The sequence below is a fragment of the Eulemur rufifrons genome, chromosome 19 (assembly GCF_041146395.1).
Source record: "Eulemur rufifrons isolate Redbay chromosome 19, OSU_ERuf_1, whole genome shotgun sequence".
In the NCBI taxonomy this organism is placed as follows: Eukaryota; Metazoa; Chordata; class Mammalia; order Primates; family Lemuridae; genus Eulemur; species Eulemur rufifrons.
Window position 1 is genome coordinate 59,688,568 of NC_091001.1, and position 19,406 is coordinate 59,707,973.

The following is a 19,406-nucleotide window of genomic DNA, read 5'->3' on the forward strand; positions in this document are numbered from 1 at the left end:
TTCTTTTTTTATTTTTTGTATTTCTGATGCTTTGACATCTGGGGCTTTGTTGACCTTGGAAGGACTGCCCCACCCAGAGCTAGCCAGCTCCTAGAGATAGTAAAGACCTCACCCCACCCCACCACGTCCCCCCAAGCAGACTTTTCATATGCAAACCAGCTGACCTGAGCCCTCACCCCACCACCTCCCCCACTGGGCTCTCACACTCAGGGCCAGTATTCCCCTGCCCTAATCACCCCAGGGCCAGGGAGCAGCATTGCAGGACAGTCCCTACGCCCCAGAGCCCACTGAAATTATTCAAACTAGCCAGTCCTGAATCTGCTGACCCTGCCTAGCCCATTCCATCCTGCAGAAACCACAATAAAGGCTCTCGTTTTCCCCTGACCCCCTCTGCCTCCTGCCTGACCTGGCCTTTCCCCGGGTGGCCCTGCACAGTGAAGGTGTCCCCTCCTCTTGGGAACCAAGAGTGACAAACACCTTTTCAATGGCAATCACCTCCTGATCTGTTGGCCTCAGCATACCCGAATAATAATAAAACCTACATTTTAAAATACAAACCTGCTAGTCCTTTGTTGAGGAGATCAGGGTGAGTGACCATTTTAAAAAGCTTTTAAGTGTACTTTTTAGGTGGGTTAAACTCTTATATAAAGAGGAGATTGGGAGGTCTAGTAGTCTGTACCAAGCAGGGATAGCATTTGGATTTTCAGGGGTGGCCTTGAAGGCTGGGCCCCAAGAGAGGGGGCAGAGCTGGGAGAGGAGGGCCCAGTGTGGGTGCAGGTCTGGCATCGCTGCAGCAGCTGAGACCCCGGGAGAAGCCAGTGGGTCAGGCAGAGGCAGCCCTGCATACACGCGGCTGAGGACCCCTAAAAGAGCTAGTGAAAGTAGCCTCCATGCCTGCAGGGGGTGGCAGACCCCCTGAGTTACCCCAGGCCCTCCCCGAAGACAGTGGTGTTGTGAGCTGAAGAATGAGGGTGTGCAGGAGCCCAGGCTGGGGCAGCCCAGAGGACAACAGCTCCAGGCGCTAAGAGCAGCGTTAGTGGCAGGAAGACAGGAGAAGCGGGTGCAGCTCAGACTGACAACGTGTGGACAAGAGACAAGCTACCTTCCCCCAAATACCCCACAGGAGGGTGACCCAGGAAGGCTGGTAGCTTCTATTCTATTGGGTTCATGGGACACCCCAGATGGCGACCCTAGAGTGTCACACACACCAATCCAATATTTTTAAACTGTACGTTTCAACCTATAGTAACATTTTGACAATGTTCTTCCTCTCGACTATCTTCCCCAAGAAAATATTTATCATTCAGTGACTAATAGTCAGAGCCCTCGAGTCATCCCTACCTGGGTTGGAAACCTAGCTCAGCTGCCTGACAGCTGTGCAGCCAAGCACAAGTTACATAACCTTTCTGAGACTGTTTCCTCATCTGTCAAAGTCGTTTATTCATTCCACATAGTGAGCACCCACCGTGGGTCAGGCCCTGTTGTAGGTACCAGGGATGCTGTCGAGAACAAAATGGACAACCACCCCCACTGTCGGAGCTTCCAGCGAATGATGCACACTTCAGAGGGTTCTGGTAAAATTTCAGTTAACAACCTAACACCTCCTACGTGTGCCTGGAGCACAGACAGGGCTTGGCAAATATTGGTTCCCTTCCTCCCCACCCTAATCACCATCTTTCTGTTCCCTGCACATTTCTATCCCGCCAAATTAGAGTCACATTAGATTATGACTTGAAGGACTGTCACAAGTTAGAGGTTAGATTTCTTTTTGGTCATTCCTGATGGTAGAATAGAAATAAGACCATCAGAATTTCAGAGAGAAAGGCTGTTCTTTTTTATTTTGCTTGTCACCCAGGCTGGAGTGCAGTAGCATCATCATAGCTCACAGCAACCTCAAAATCCTGAGCTCAAGCCATCCTCCTGTCTCAGCCTCCCAAGTAACTGGGACTACAGACGCGCACCACCACACCGGGCCAATTTTTCTATTTTTTTGTAGAGATGGGGTCTTGCTCTTGCTCAGGCTAAGCTCGAACTCCTGGCCTCAAGCAATCCTCATGCTCGGCCTCCCAAAGTGCTAGGATTACAGGCGTGAGCCACCACGCCCAGCCTGAAGGAAGGACTTTATCTTTTAAGAGCAATACAGCCCCAGAATGAGCCTTCTCCTCACTCCAGCACTCTCCTTCAAGGATGGAGGAGATGAGACACAGCCTGGTGGCCCAGAGGTCTTTCAACTCAGAGAATGACCCGGAGGCCAGGGCTGAGGCTCAAGTGAAAGCTGGGTCCTCAGGGCACAGTGCCAGGAACAGGCGGTAAAGATCCATCAGGCAAGAATCGTCTGTGGGTGCTAAATCTAGGGGGATATTTTGATGAGACCCAGGATATTTGCATGGTCTTAAAGTATCTCTTAACAGACTTCAAGGGGGAAGAAAAGAACAGTAAATATACAGTGGAAAATCAGACAACAGCTTGACCAGGGGATTGAAATTAACATGCCCAGTAAGGGACATTCATGTGCCTCCAGATCTGAGACAGACACAGCTTCACGTAGGCCGTGTTCTGGCTGGGAATTAGTAACCTAATCTAATCATGCATCTAATCTTGAGAAAACGTCAGACAAAGCCCTGAGAAAGTTGTCAGAATCAAAATGGAGCCACTAATATTAAGAAAACCCTGACAAATAGAGCCAGGGAAGGCCATGAAGAGAGGGTTCTCATGCTTTATGCCTGATTAAAAAAAAAAAAAAAAAAAAAGCTATCAAAAAAGACTGCAAAAATCAAAACTTTGCACAAAGGCCATCACAACCTTGCACAACAAATACTTCTGCAAGGACATCTGCCCAGCAACTGCCTGTCCAACCTCAGACTGGGTCACTTTTGTCATTGACCTTTGTAGACAAGGATAATTATTTCAAAACAATTGTGCAATCCTCTTTATTTTTTTTCTTTAAAACCTTTGTCTTCCTTTACCTCCCTGGCTACACACATAGTTTACTATGGCATGTGTATTTCCATTGCAATGCTCTATTCCCACATAAATATCTTTTCTTTTCCCTCTCCTCCCCTCCCCTCCCCTTCCCTTCCTTTTCTTTTCTTTTCTTTTTTTTGTAGAGACGGATCTCGCTATTGTGCAGGCTGGTCTCTAACTCCTGGCCTCAAGCGATCCTTCTGCCTCAATCCTCCCACCTCAGCCTCCCAAAGTGCTAGGATTACAGGTACCGAGCCACCAATGCCAGTCTATTTTAGAGAGCTTCTCTGTTTGTTATTTAGGTTGACATCCCAAATGAGGAACATTCTATTTTTACAAAGTAGGGGTATTGTATTATTCAAAAATGTAAATTGTCATAAAAGACAAAGATTGTGGAAATGTTCCAGATTAAAGGAGGCTCTGGAAATACGACTAAATTCAGCATGAGATTGTAGACTGGATCCTGTACTAGGGGAAGAAGGAAAGGGAGATTGCTATAAAAAAACATTATTTGGCCCGGTGACAGGATTGGAATACAAACAGTAGATTAAAGTACGGTACCCACGTTAAATTTACTGAAGTTGATTACTGTGTTGTGGTTATATAAAAAGAATATCCCTATTCTTAAGGAATATATGCTGAAATATTTAGGGGTAAAAGGCCATGATGAATATGACTTACCCTCACATGGGAGACAGAGAGAAAGAGAGGGAAAGAAGGAGGGAAGAAGGGAGAGGGAAGAGAGAGAGAAAGAATAAAACAAGTGGAGTAAAATGTTGGCAATTAGTGTATCTGAGCAAAGGATATATGAATGCTCTTTGTACTATTTTTACAACTTTTCTATAAATTTGAATTTTTTTTAACGCTCCAGAAGAGTCACCACGTGTCAGTTTCTCATTCTTTATCTTTGAAACTAAGAAAAACGACAGGTCAATTAAAACTACGTATATCACAACTGAACTCATCACTGACTCAGCTGCCTCTTCCCCCCATGAGATTTGGTGAGTCAGGCCCCGCAGGAAAGGCGAGAGCCCCTGTCCCAGCAGGAGACACAAACACCCGCTGGGAGACTTGGTGCACAGGGGAAGGAACACCCTGAGCCGAGCCCGGGCCCCCAGCTATGCGTGCCTGGCAATGAGGGGCAGGAAACAGGGATCAGGACATGCCACACCCCGAGCCCGCCTGGCAGCCTTCCTGACAGTATCTGATTCCTCAGGGGCTGCCCAAGGAGAACTCTAAATAGTTTTCCACGTCAGTCTAGAGAAAGACAAAAGAAAAATTATTCTGAACCCCACGGATGTCCTGGATAGAATCCAGGGCAAAATACAGTCATAAAAATCCTTGAGGATAAGGATATGGTCAATGCTTCCGAGCCTGCTGAGAACAATGGGAAAAGGAACTATAAATATTCCTGCCCAAAACAGCCTCTGAGGACTCTAGGACTCCAGGACCGGATCTGCCAAACCGGCTTGCTAAAGCCAGAGGCAGAACTTACACCTGCTTTCCCCAACTTCTAGCAACAGCAAACCGCTGCTCTGCCCTTTTAAATGCATGCGCGCACACGTGCAGATCTGGGCGAATGTCCGTGCCCATGTGAGAATGCAACTGACCACAGGTGATGAGCAGAGAGAAAAAACCCTCCACACATAAGACAGACCAAGGGTTAATATCCCTAATAAAATTCCAAATATATAAAACCACTACGAATTAACAAGAAAAAGACAAGCAATCCAGAATACAAGGATAGACACTCACAGAAGAAGAAATATTAATACAAATGGGCAATTAGCACACAAAAAGATGCTCAGCTTTACAAGTGGTCAAGGAAACACAAATTACAAGATATATATATATGTATTTTTTTTTTTTGCCTATTAAGGTAGCAAAAATAAGAGATTGGCAGCCACTTTTGTACACTGTTGGTGGATATAAATTAGGACATTTTTGAAAAGAAATTTGGCAGAATCTACAAAAATTTTATATGCTCATACCCTTTGATCCAGTAATCCTATTTCTAAGGACCCATCCTCAAAAAAATAACATAAAAACATTTGAATAAAGATGTTCACTGGATAATCGTTGGAGAGCAAGAAATTGAGAGGAAGCTAAACATCTAAACTTGTCAATAAGTGTGCAGTGGGGTGAATTATGGCACCCATACTGTGGATCCACATGACCATTTAAAATGAGGCTGCCACACCGGCAAGTGACATACTGACCTGGGAAAGGGTCAAGGATGAAGTGACAAAAAGCAAAGTGCAGACCAGTATGTATAGCATGATTCCCTTTTGTAATAAGTTAATGTGTATGCATGTATGTAGACAGATCCTTGCATATATTTAGGAAAAGTCAAGAAAGATAGGCACCCAGTTGTTATCAATGGGCACCTCTGGAACGAAGGGAAGAAATGTATGGGTGGAAAGTGGGAGAACTTGCCCTTTTTCATTTATAACTTTTTAAGAATGGAGCTTACCTATACTTACAAAAATCACTTACAATTCTTATACTCTTGTGAGACTTTTTTAGTTTTTTTTAAATAAAAGAATGTGTGCACACATACGTATGTAGTATGTTTGTGCACACTCAGTCACAGCCACGTGTCCAAATGAGGCATGCACATAGTGTTCACACATTTGGGTGCTTTATGTATGTATATCTATAAGGAATCCCGCTACCACCAACAGCCCCCATATACTGAACACTTTCAACGTTCCTAGCACTGAGTAGGCATTTGACATGCATGCATTATACCATTTAAACTCCACAACAACTTCGCAACATAGGTACTGACTGTCATTCTCCTGATGAGGAGACAGAGGTTCAGAGAGGTCCAGGTCACAAACGGTGCCAGGATGGGACTCACTGCTGACAGTGAGGTCCCTGAGCAAAGCCTCTGACCCTCGTTCTCAAGCCACCACCCTTGGCCTGCCCAGCTCTGGTCGATGACCTGGGGGACCTAGACCACCTGCTCCTCCCAGCACAGAACCCCTCAATCCCATCAGCACACTCCAGGTGGGGGTGACAGGCCCCAGCTAGCCAGACCCCCTCCCCCAGGTGCCTCTGCCATCTCCAGTGCATTCCTGCCCTAGAGGACTAATACGATGTTCAGCTCCTTTCTGGGGACCTCACGTAGTAAGCTCATTGTCACAGGAGGTATCAAGCCACCCTCACCTCCACCCTGGGGACACCGAGGCCTATTCCAGGCTCAGAGATAGGCTTACAGGAGATAGTCACCTATGTCAGGAAGACCCACCATTCTCAAAATACCTCCTCCTAACCTATTGTAGTGCCTGGAGGCTCACCGTTAGCACTTCCCTTTCCTCTAAGCGGAGCTATAAAGCAGCATCCCCCAAGTTCCTAAGAAAGAGCGAACATTAAGCCCAGGCTGCCACCTATTAATTAGTATCGCTTAGTCCTTCTCCAGACCACAGCTGGCTGAGGGCAGCCCTGATGGGGAAGGGCTGGGGCACAGAAGGGAGCACAGGGGGATGAGGGGAAAGGACTCACGAGCAGAAAGAACATGTAGGGAGCACCCGTTGTGGCAGGTCCCTTCAATGTGCTTTTGCACCTGATTTAGTACTCCCTAAGGATGGAGGAAAGCAAGGCTCGAGGTGTTGAGGTGACCTGCCCAAGGCCACGCAGCTGTTGGAACTAGACCCTGGCTCTTCTCGGAGTCCACACTCATCCCACTGGGCTAGGCCAGGTGGCTCAATGTGGGGGCGGGAAGAGGAGTCACTGCAGGAGGAAGGAGAAGGAGCGTTGGCACTCGGGAAGGTCCACCCGCTGCCTCCTGGGTTCCCAGCCAGTTGCAAGGGCCATGACTGATGCTCAGACCAGGGGAAGGTGAAGGCAGGCAAGCGTCTGTGTGCCGGTAACAGGTCCCTGGTACCCCACTTTACAGCGTCACCAGGTCAATAAAAGGTAGAGTGGATCACACTAGTCCAGAGAAAATGCTACAGTGAACGCTTAAAGGAAAGCTGCTCTAAAGGCAATCATGTGCCTCCCAGCTGATTCTCGGTGTGAATGTGGGTCTCCTTCTACACGGCTTGATTAGGGCAGGAGGGGAGAGTGACCAGACAAAATACAGGATACCCAGTTAAGTTTACACCTGAGATAAGTAATGTGCAATGTTTTAATATCAGTATGTCTACATGCAATATTTGGGACATCCGCAATTAACTGGGTGTCCTGCATGTTTCTTTGTTGACTCTGGTCCTCCTGCCCTGGGGCCTGGTTAGGCTTGGGGCTAGTGACTTACAGCGGTCAAGGTGGGCTTCCTTTTGACCCGGGTGTTTTGCCAGGTGAATGTCTTGACCCCATGGAGATTTTCACTTCCATGTTTATACTTATAAATATTTAAATTGACAATACACCTATATTAATTAATTTCCACTGGGAAGGCATTTTCTAGAACAAATTAAATTAAGCCAGTCTAATGTGCTGATACATCTTTCATACAGCGCAATTAAACTGTTTCCTTTTTCTTTTTTATAATCTTTATTTTCATTTTATCAAAATTATTTTCACTGGGAACAATTATTCTCTGTTTAAATTTTGCAACACAGATTTGGGAAATAAAAATTCAGATTTTAATTTTTTATTTTTTGGTCCGTATCAAGTTTTATCAAATACTACTCCCTGCCGATTTGAATTATTTCTATTATGGAATTATGTCTATTAAGTCCAATTTTCCTAGGTCATCATTTGCAGTTACCAACAGGATCCTTCAGTCTGTTTTTCATTTCTTTAACAATTTTACCATGTGCAGTTTCAGCCATTATCATTTTACAGCAATTGTTTTGTCAATAATTGCATACCCAGTTGTAACAGTGGCCACTGATATGTATTTCTTACTGATCCGTGAAAAACTGAGAGCAATTCCTTTTGGAAGTGTCAGCCTTGCTGTAACGCAGTGGGTTCTCCACCCACGGTGCACAGTGGCCTCCCCCGGCCGGTGCCTACAGCCCACTCCAGAGGGGGACCAAGGGAGTCAACAGCTGCCCAGGGCCCTGACCGGACTCCCTTGGAAGGAGGCCCAGGTGAGCTCACAGAAGACATGCCCAGGACTCCCAGAAAGAAAGGTGTGGCTGCTTGGAGGCCCTGTGGGACCTTGCCAGAGCCCACCAGCTGAAGTCAGCTACAGTCACCCTCCCAGCCCTGTGTCCCTGTTTGTTTCCTGACTAGACAGTGACAACTTGAGGACAGGAAAGAGGCATTTACTTTAAAATGCTCATTGAACTGAATTCCCCAACATTTTTTGCCTTTTCTTTCAACATTGAAAATGTCACACGTTCTTGTCACTTCCTGGTATATTTTTTTATTTTTGCAGTTTTAGAATTTTTAATGCTTCTAATCTCTGATTTTTTTTTCTCACATTTCATGCGTAAGGTGAAGGTACTTTGCAGTCTACTCATGGGGGCATCACAGAATTCCCTTGCTGGTACCCTCCTCCCAGGCCCCCACATTCAAGTAAATGGCCCTGGAGACTGGGCACCCCATTAGCTCCTGGCACAAAGCCAAATTCTGTCCTTTCCTCACAGGACAGTGTTGTTTTGGCAGCCTCTGATATTCTTCAGATATTAAGTTTAAATTTCAATTTAGTTTAAGTAAAACTTAATTGTTTTGTTTTGTTTTTGTTTTTTTTTGAGACAGAGTCTCATTCTGTTGCCCAGACTAGAGTGCCGTGGTGCCAGCCTAGCTCACAGCAACCTCAAACTCCTGGGCTCAAGTGATCCTCCTGCCTCAGCCTCCCAAGTGGCTGGGACTATAGGCACATGCCACTATGCCTGGCTAATTTTTTTTTCTATTTTCAGTAGAGACAGGGTTTTACTCTTGCTCAGGCTGGTCTCGAACTCCTGACCTCAAGCGATCCTCCCACCTCGGCCTCCCAGAGTGCTAGGATTACAGGCATGAGTCACCGCTCCTGGCCAAAATTTAATTTTTAATTGCTAGAAATCCAAAATTGAGATGTGTTTAGAAAAATTAAAAATTACATTCAAGTAGTTATCAGAAAGAAGTTTCTGCTAAATTGGTAAGTTTAGTGAATTGGCTTCTTCAGCAAATTGATGTTTGAGGAACTGATTTCCGTCAAACTCACCCTGCAGTCAATAGGTCATGTGGGGACTGGTTTTCAGGGAGTCGGCTGCCCCCCGCCAGCCTGAGGACACCCACGGGGGCCAATGAGAGGACCCCAAGGTTCAATGCATCCTGCCCACACCAGATCTCTGACCCACAGGATCAGAGAGCCTCACCTACCCTCCCCTGGGGCCAGCCTGACCCTTGAATTGATGGAAAACATGTTCACAGCCTCTGCTCTCATGCCGCCTCCGTGGTCTTCGAAATCTCCCCACGGAGCCTATAAAATCGCTGAACATGATAATGAAAATGAAACATGCGTTTCCTCTGCATGCCCTGCAGTAACCTACTGGCCTGCCTTGGCCTCACTAAACTCTCAACTCCAGTATCATCAGTTCTGAACTCTCCAGAAGGGCCCAGCACCCACCTGGGGCTTCTAGGGGCCTCTGAAAGGTGCAGGGGGCTCAGTGATTGACACATCCAGCATGAGCAAAAACCTGCCCTCCAATCACGGCTCCGCCATCACTAGCCTTTGAGAAACTTGCGCAGACTCTTAGAGCCTCGGTGTCCCCATCTACAAGGATGACTGTGTAATAGTAGTACCTAACTGACTGAAAAAGTTCTTGCATATAAGACTCAGCACAGTCCCAAGCCCTGGGCTAAGCTTTTGGCAGGCGTCAGTTGTGTGATTTGGCCATTATTATCCTCAGCCTGGCATTGGAGAGCCCCTCCCAGCCCGGCCCCACTGCTCCCTTCTCACTGGGCCACACATGTCATGAGACTGGGCCCCACCTGTAAGGCCTGAGCCAGGTTGCCCACCACACCCACACACCCTCCCCTTCTTACCTCTTCAAAGCCTACCCCGGCCTCCAAGTCAGTCTGAGAGGCCTCGTCCAGGAAGCCTTCCAAGACTGCCCTGTGTCCAGAGTTGCTGCCTCCTCAACCTGCAAGTCTGCTGTTCCAGCTTATCAGAGGTGGCTTGCCTTGCACAGAGCGTCTGTGCTGGAAGGTGGCTTGGCCTGAATGATTCCAACCCCTGCCCCCTGTGCAGGTGGGAGCTGCTGGGGTCCAGAACTGGACGAGATGGGCCCAAGATGCCCTGGGCAGCAGGCCTGGGCGCCACACCTTGCAGCCCCACCTTTGCAGGGCCCAGTGAATGCGCCTCCCTCACACACACACACACACACACACACACACACACACACCACACCATGCACAGCCACAAAGGGACGCTGGCAATTGGATTTTTCTTCTGAGCTTTTAAGATTTCAAAATGTCCAGGTGCTTTGCAGCCTGCACCCCTCATGAGCCTTTCTTAGATTCCTAAATCCTCTTCCTCCTTTCCCCTGCTCTTCTCTTCCACCCCAAGTAACCAATTCAGCCTTCCAGGCCGCAGACACCAGCTGACCCAGTTCCCAAACAAAGGCTCCCCTGTCCGTGGATCACAAAACAGCAAGCCCATGGCTGGTGCTTGTGCTGAGGCCTCAAAAAATGGCACAAGGAGCATGGCACCCAACACAGCCTCACCCTGTCACACCAGCAGGGACCACTGAACACCCACCGTGACATCCAAAGTTCATTATGTGCAGCTCCAAGAGCTGGTCTCCCAGCCCACCCACACCCACAATCAGCAGGTCCATCAGTCTGCAAGCTAGACTGGTCCTGCCCACCCCCACCCCACCGTGGGCAGGACCCGGGAGACCAATGGCAAGGGAAGGGACCCATTGCCTGCCTAAAGAGCCTGCTTTTGCCACCACAACTTTGCTCCTGCTGTTCTCCCCACCAGGAAACCTTCCCCACCATGCACATGAAACAACTCAACAGATAGCCCACCACAGAGAGGTGCCCACTCAGTGTTACCCAGGGTTCTGACTTCTAAACCACAAATCTCACCTCAAGTCCCACCTCTTCCATGAAGCCTTCCGCGATAGCTGCCTGCTAGCTGCAGCTTCACTTTGCCTGCCTGCCTCCTGGAGGGTGCGGCTGCCCTCACCAGCCCGCACTGGGCAAGGAGAGAGAGCCCGCCCCCGGGAGCCTCTGGGCTGCGGCAGCGGGCAGAGAGCCTTCCTGCTCCCTGGGGCACACACTGTCTGTGCAGGTGCACGGACACCTGATTCTAGCCCATCTTCCCTGCCCTGCAGCCTGGGCAGCTCAGCTTTACCCACAGCCAAGTTCCTGGGGCCGCAGCCAGGATTCTCCCAGCACCTACCACCAGGCCAGAAAGGCAGTCCTCAGTAAATGCTGAGTTGAAACCCCAGCCCTCTGGGGCATGGGTTCTGCAGTCTACATCCACCACAATCCCACTGCACCTTCAAGCCCTGGAGCCCCCAGCCCACCTCACCTGTTCCTCCCCATCGTCTCGTGGTCTTTGACCACCACATGAAGCTCAGAGCCCTGGTCCAGGGGGACACCCTTGAGGTCCCACTCAAAGCCCTGAAAGAAAAGGAGAAAAGGCATATTAACCTGTGGCTCCAGGAGAAGAGACTGCAGCTGGTTTACCCTCATGCCCCCAGGACACTGAGCAAGCTTCCACGAATGACTCTAGAGCATGGGTGGGTGGATGGATGGATGGATGGATGGAGAATACTAGAGCTCCAGAGCTTCAGAGGTGACAGACCTAAAAGCAGCAAAAGAGAGAAGGAGGGCAGATTCTCACGGCCCCCTCTTCCAACTCAATTCCAATCCCCCCAGCCCCTGCCACAGCCAGGCCAGGAACAGGGCTGGGAAAATGCCAGGTGACCCTGCAAGGTTCTCAGGGACCAAGATCATTGTGCTGGTCCAGAAGCCAGGCCCCTGGTGGGCAGCATGAGTTCGTACCATGTTGGGTGCTACCTACCCATGTTGGTAGGCCCAGCCAGAGCCCCACGACCTGCCCCAGGGCAAAGGCTTCCTTGTGCATCCCGACCCCATGCATGCAAGGCAGCCAGGGCTTGCAAAGGACCACCGGAAGCCCTATATGCAGCAGGAGCCAGAGGAGGACCTGGTTGGTGGAGGAGGGCTGTGGGGAGGAGGTGGACTTTGGGCAGGGAGAACGGCCTGTGTGAGGGAGACAGGCAAGAGAGCCCCAAGGAGAAACAGAGACCAAAAATATCTCACTCCTCTCCATTTAGCTGGCAGGCCAGGCCACCAACCCTCCTCCCAGGTGCCTGGATCCAGGAGGACCTAGTTGGCACTCTGGACCTCCAGCCCCTCCCCACTCAAGTACACCACTGAGAAAGCCACCTTCTCCCGAGCCCCTAACTTGTCCCTGCAGAGTCCATGACAGCAGGGAGGGAGAAAAGGGGGAGAATGAAAACCTCACAGACCTCATTCCACACGGGGTTCACGCTGTTCTTGATGACTTTGGTTCTCTTCTTCACCCCTACGAGAGACAAAAGGGAGAGTGGAAAGACACATCACACCCTGCCCCGTCCGCTGAGTCAAGTTCAGCTTCTGAGACCAACACTTCTGCTTGGCCGCCAAAGGAAATCTCATAAAACCAACCCAACGGATTCCCTGAGAATCCCACCAGCCCGCGGTGAAGGCCCAATGCCAATCGCACACCTTCTCTCGGCTCTGGGACCAGGAATCAGGGCACCAATCAGAAAGATGTTTTTATTAATCAAAGAAAATACTCAGGCTGACTCTCCTTAATGTGTGTGTTATTGTTATTCCTGACTTTTTAAATAAAGGTTTTTAATTGTAAATTTTCTGATTCTAAAAATGAACAGTCTTCCTAGAAAATATTTCATTTTTCTTTTGAAGAACACCCATCTCTACAGACTATATGATTTCCTTTCTAAGAAGTGTTCAGCGTAGACAAATCCATAGAGACAGAAGCAGATTAATGGTTTCCAGGGGCTGAGGCAGGGGGCAGATGGGAATGGGAACTGATCGATTAATGGGTGTGGAGTTTCTTTTTGGGGTGATAAAAAATATTCTGGAATTAGACAGTGATGATGGCTGTACAACATTGCAACTTAAAACCCATCTAAACTGTACACTTTTAAGTGGTCAAAGTGGTGGATTTTATGGCACATGAATTTTACCTCCATGAAAGCAAAATCCACCTTCCCCTCGAGGCCTTGCAGGGGTCTGCCTGACTGGCGAGGGCTGGCTGAGGGACGCCGAATGGCTCTGGGGTAGACAATAAGAAGAACTAACACTGTGATGGCTAAGACCTGACCCTCAGTGTCCCACACGACACCCAGCTGAAGCACTTCCTCTGGAGCAGTGGGCACAAAGCAGTCAACACCTCTCCCCAGTGCCGTGGGGCAGGGGAGCCTTGAGGGGAAGGTGGCCAAGGGGCTGCGGGGGGAGACTGCCTTTTAGTGCAGGCTCTGTGACTCTGAGTGGGGAGATCGTTTTCATAAAAGAACCCAGGGCTGGGAAGAAGGGCCTGGCTTGCAGCCGCTGGTCCTTCACTGGGCCAGCAAGTGCATTCGTCTCTCTGGGTAATCCACAAAACAAGGAGTTTGGACAGAGCTCCTGGCCTCCCTCCTCAAGGGGCCACCAAGTGGACTGACAGGTCAGAGTGAGGAGGGTCCCACTAAGTCCAGCAGGGCTGGAGACCCATCTTCCCATGAAGTCGTATTGACCATTAGAGGAAAAGAGTATTGAGAGCCCCAAAGAAGGGGAGGCATCTAATGAAGTTTTGCCCTGCAGTGTTTTGCATTAAGAGGGGCATAAAAAGTGCTAAACATGTCCGACTTTTCCAGTAAGCATCAGGAACAGAGATGACTGGGCTCTCAACAGCCGATTGAAAGCATTCAGCCTGACACAAAATTTGTATTTGGGTTGGATCTTAAAGGTCACCCTGCTCCACCCGACCTGTGCAAGACTCTCCACTGAGAAGCCTGGACAGCTCAGCTTTCAGAGAGTCTTGCCTGCACCAGGAAAGCCTTGAGAACTTCTAGCAACGTCTCCCAGGAGCCCCGAGTCAGTGCTCATCCAGCCTGAGAGGTGGCCTTCTGCAGGGTCAGTCCCACCCTGCCATGTCAGAGCCTGGAGAAGCAGAGGGAAGTGAAGCGGGGTCGGGACACGGGCAAAGGGTGTGGACAGATTTGGAGAAGAGAAGCAACAGAGAGCAAGCACAGAGGTAAGTCAGGGGGAAAGGGCTGTCTGAGGGAGGGAGGCGGTGAGGGGCTCAGGAAGAGTCAAGCTGTTTTGAAAACGGTTGCTCAGCCTACTGGGTCCCCTCAGAGATTCTGACAAACCTCCCCCAGGGGAGAGGGTGAGCTCCCAACCCTCGCTCACTCGCAGTTGCAAATCATTGATGCAGGAAAAGATCACGGACTTTGGAATCACAGACTACAATGGAACACTTATGTTTTGTGATTCCTTAGGGCAACAGTTCAAACTTTTTGGTCACAGGATGTCACTCTTAAAAATCATTGAGGACCCCAAAGAGCTGTTATTCAGGTGGCTTATATCTATCGATTTTTACCACATTAGAAATTATAACTGAGGCATTTAAAAATATTTAGCAGTTAATTTAAAAATAACAACAATAAGCCCAATAAATGTTAACATAAGTGACATTGCTATTAAAAAAAAAAAACACCTATAACTTCCAAAACAAGGGAAAAAGAAAACTGACACTGTTTTAGATTTTTGCAAAGCTCTTTAATGCCTGGCTAGATTATCCTCCCTACTTCTGCATTCAAACTGTTGAGATGTCTCATTTTGGTTGATGTCTATGAGGAAAATCCAACCAGATATGTAGTTGGAAAGGGAGGTGTATTTTAATAAACTTTCAAATAATTGTGAATATACTTCATTGATACTACATCAAAACTCAACAATGTGAAACCTGAAACTAGATCAATGAACACTGCACTCTGTTACCTTAAAATCCACATTGAATGGATCTTTACACATGTATGATTCTGTAACACCTACATTGGTCATTTGGAAAATTTTTATTCAATGAATTACGTAGATCTTCCAAATGTTGACACATTTCATTATACAATACAAAAGAAATCACATTCATTAACATCGCCATCAATCTCATCAGAAAAGGTGCTGGGAAGCTGGAAGATATGTGTTTTCTAAAATTCCAATTTTTGCTTGAAAGCTCAAATTTTATGACTGGCAACAGATGGTAAATATCAGCCATTTTCCTTGAAGCGGCAGGCTCACTCATTCACTTTTAAGAAATTATCTGCCAAACGCCCAGGTCTGAATAACCACAGTTCATCAGTCATTCTTTCAAGTAAAAACAGTAATTCATGAAAAAAAAAAAAAAAGTGGCTAGTTCGGCTTGTCATTCAAGCAGTGGCTCATGTGCTTTTCCTGGTGACAATCACCAATTTTTGATGTGTAGCAAAAGTGCTCTAAACCTACTTCCCATTTCGTCACACAAAATATTATAAACACATGTACTCGAGGATTAAAATTAATAATTGTACTGTTTCATCAAGGACGTTCTTAAATGAAACCAGCTTTTTTTTTTTTTTTAACTGTGAGTGCATGAGATCTAAAAAATACCATGACAAATACGATTTGGTGCCAAGGCCTTGATTAGTGTTAAGGCACCAGTAGTATTACCTTCCACTGCTGCTGTACCAACAGTGAGAATGTCAACACAGTGATAAAGCAGTAGCCTCTTTGTGTTGTGGAGATAGTTTTGACCTTTCTGACCTGCTCAAAGCGTCTAGAGGATTCCCCCGAGGTCCATGCACCACACTGTAAGAACCTCTTAAGAAATACATTTAACATCTCAGCCTCAGTTTCCTCATCCGTAAGGTCATAATACCTGCCGTACAAGGGGTTGTTGTGAAAATTAAATGAGATAGTATGTGTGAAGTGCCTGGCACACGGCATGCTCACTAAATGTGAATTCACTTCCCCTGCCCTCCCCTCTGTGCCCCACTCTGATGCATCTAGTGAACTCCTACCTATTCTTCAATGCCCTGCTCAGCTGGCCCTCCTCTGGTAAGCTCTCCCTGATTCCCCCAGACAGAGATGGCTGTTCTTTCTTTGGTGATCCCTGAGAAAGCTGTGACCGCATGTACTGGACAGCAGGATGACAGTGTGCTTCTAGTCTGTCTCCCGAACTGGGCTGTGAGTTTCAGAGGGCAGACACCAGGCCCTGCTCATGTCAGTAACCCCAGTCTACAGTGAGGTGCCCGGTAATTAGGTGCTGAGTGAATGGGTCCTTATCTTTCCCAGGTCAGCTGCAAGTTCACATCCTCACCAGAAAATAGAAGCACTGATCTCAGGGAACACCACAGACTTCATTCATGGTATGGCTTGTGTCAGTGGATGGGGAGGAGGAAGGCACAGTGTGGGGGGATGTCCTGGGTGTCAGTAGATGGGGAGGATGAAGGCACAGCATGGGGGGGTGTCCTGGGTGTCAGTGTATGGGGAGGAGGAAGGCACAGCGTGGGGGGGTGTCCTGGGTGTCAGTGGATGGGGAGGAGGAAGGCATAGCATGGGGGGTGTCCTGGGTGTCAGTAGATGGGGAGGAGGAAGGCACGGAGGGGGTGTCCTGGGTGTCAGTGGATGAGGAGGAGGAAGGCATAGCGTGGGGGGTGTCCTGGGTGTCAGTAGATGGGGAGGAGGAAGGCACGGGGGGGGTGTCCTGGGTGTCAGTAGATGCGGAGGATGAAGGCACAGCGTGGGGAGGTGTCCTGGGTGTCAGTGGATGGGGAGATGAAGGCACAGCGTGGGGGAGGTGTCCTGGGTGTCAGTGGATGGGGAGGAGGAAGGCACAGCGTGGGGGGGTGTCCTGGGTGTCAGTGGATGGGGAGGAGGAAGGCACAGCGTGGGGGGGTGTCCTGGGTGTCAGTGGATGGGGAGGAGGAAGGCACAGCATGGGGGGGTGTCCTGGGTGTCAGTGGATGGGGAGGAGGAAGACACAGCGTGGGGGGGTGTCCTGGGTGTCAGTGGATGGGGAGGATGAAGGCACAGCGTGGGGAGGTGTCCTGGGTGTCAGTGGATGGGGAGGATGAAGGGAGGCACAGTGTGGGGGGGTGTCCTGGGTGTCAGTGGATGGGGAGGAGGAAGGCACAGCGTGGGGGGGGTGTCCTGGGTGTCAGTGGATGGGGAGGAGGAAGGCACAGCATGGGGGGGTGTCCTGGGTGTCAGTGGATGGGGAGGAGGAAGACACAGCGTGGGGGGGTGTCCTGGGTGTCAGTGGATGGGGAGGATGAAGGCACAGCGTGGGGAGGTGTCCTGGGTGTCAGTGGATGGGGAGGATGAAGGCACAGCATGGGGGGGTGTCCTGGGTGTCAGTGGATGGGGAGGAGGAAGGCACAGCGTGGGGGGGTGTCCTGGGTGTCAGTGGATGGGGAGGATGAAGGCACGGGGGGGGGGGGTCCTGGGTGTCAGTGGATGGGGAGGATGAAGGGAGGCACAGCGTGCGGGGGTGTCCTGGGTGTCAGTGGATGGGGAGGAGGAAGGCACAGCGTGGGGGGGTGTCCTGGGTGTCAGTGGATGGGGAGGAGGAAGGCACAGCATGGGGGGGTGTCCTGGGTGTCAGTGGATGGGGAGGAGGAAGACACAGCGTGGGGGGGTGTCCTGGGTGTCAGTGGATGGGGAGGATGAAGGGAGGCACAGCGTGCGGGGGTGTCCTGGGTGTCAGTGGATGGGGAGGAGGAAGGCACAGCATGGGGGGGTGTCCTGGGTGTCAGTGGATGGGGAGGATGAAGGGAGGCACAGCGTGCGGGGGTGTCCTGGGTGTCAGTGGATGGGGAGGAGGAAGGCACAGCATGGGGGGGTGTCCTGGGTGTCAGTGGATGGGGAGGAGGAAGGCACAGCGTGGGGGGGTGTCCTGGGTGTCAGTGGATGGGGAGGATGAAGGCACGGGGGGGGGGTCCTGGGTGTCAGTGGATGGGGAGGATGAAGGGAGGCACAGCGTGCGGGGGTGTCCTGGGTGTCAGTGGATGGGGAGGAGGAAGGCACAGCATGGGGGGGTGTCCTGGGTGTCAGTGGATGGGGAGGATGAAGGGAGGCACAGCGTGCGGGGGTGTCCTGGGTGTCAGTGGATGGGGAGGAGGAAGGCACAGCATGGGGGGGTGTCCTGGGTGTCAGTGGATGGGGAGGATGAAGGGAGGCACAGCGTGCGGGGGTGTCCTGGGTGTCAGTGGATGGGGAGGAGGAAGGCACAGCATGGGGGGGTGTCCTGGGTGTCAGTGGATGGGGAGGAGGAAGGCACAGCGTGGGGGGGTGTCCTGGGTGTCAGTGGATGGGGAGGATGAAGGCACGGGGGGGGGGGGTCCTGGGTGTCAGTGGATGGGGAGGATGAAGGGAGGCACAGCGTGCGGGGGTGTCCTGGGTGTCAGTGGATGGGGAGGATGAAGGCACAGCGTGGGGGGGTGTCCTGGGTGTCAGTGGATGGGGAGGAGGAAGGCACAGCGTGCGGGGGTGTCCTGGGTGTCAGTGGATGGGGAGGAGGAAGGCACAGCGTGGGGGGGTGTCCTGGGTGTCAGTGGATGGGGAGGATGAAGGCACGGGGGGGGGTGTCCTGGGTGTCAGTGGATGGGGAGGATGAAGGGAGGCACAGCGTGGGGGGGTGTCCTGGGTGTCAGTGGATGGGGAGATGAAGGCACAGCGTGGGGGGGTGTCCTGGGTGTCAGTGGATGGGGAGGAGGAAGGCACAGCGTGGGGGGGTGTCCTGGGTGTCAGTGGATGGGGAGGATGAAGGCACAGCGTGGGGAGGTGTCCTGGGTGTCAGTGGATGGGGAGGATGAAGGCACAGCATGGGGGGGTGTCCTGGGTGTCAGTGGATGGGGAGGATGAAGGCACAGCGTGGGGGGGTGTCCTGGGTGTCAGTAGATGGGGAGGATGAAGGGAGGCACAGCGTGGGGGAGGTGTCCTGGGTGTCAATGGATGCGGAGGATGAAGGCACAGCGTGGGGGGGTGTCCTGGGTGTCAGTGGATGGGGAGGAGGAAGGCACAGTGGGGGGGTGTCCTGGGTGTCAGTGGATGGGGAGGAGGAAGGCACAGCGTGGGGGGGTGTCCTGGGTGTCAGTGGATGGGGAGGAGGAAGGCACAGCGTGGGGGGGGTGTCCTGGGTGTCAGTGGATGGGGAGGAGGAAGGCACAGCGTGGGGGGGTGTCCTGGAAGAGGCACCAGTTACCTTCTCAATGCTGGTCCAGGCCTGCCCTGGCTGAACCACTTTGAATCCTCTTGTTGGCACATCAGTGTGGCTCCAGCAGGGGTTAGACACGTGGCTTTGGAGTCATTCAAATCACAGCCACCACTATGTGACCTCAGGGAAGGCTCATAACCTTTCTAGGCCTTGCTCCCTCAGCAATAAATTGATAACAACAAGAGTGTCTACTGCATAGGGTTTTGAGGGGACATGAGATGCAAGCTAGGTGTCCACTTCCCTCTCCTCTATCACAGATCAACTTCCTGTGACCTGCAGGAGTAACCTC

General features: G+C 50.6%; 1 protein-coding gene across 14 annotated transcripts in view; it reads right to left on the minus strand.

Annotated features, from left to right (window-relative positions):
• Window positions 1-19,406, minus strand: part of DYSF (dysferlin) — a 206,107-nt gene that overhangs the window by 168,192 nt on the left and 18,509 nt on the right. For all 14 annotated transcript variants that reach the window (XM_069494675.1, XM_069494670.1, XM_069494673.1 and 11 more), the window contains exons 2-3: window positions 12,345-12,400; window positions 11,381-11,472 (exon numbers count right to left, since the gene is read on the minus strand). In XM_069494675.1, coding sequence (XP_069350776.1) covers window positions 11,381-11,472; window positions 12,345-12,400 — 148 coding nt within the window. The remainder of the gene's footprint in view (window positions 1-11,380; window positions 11,473-12,344; window positions 12,401-19,406) is intronic.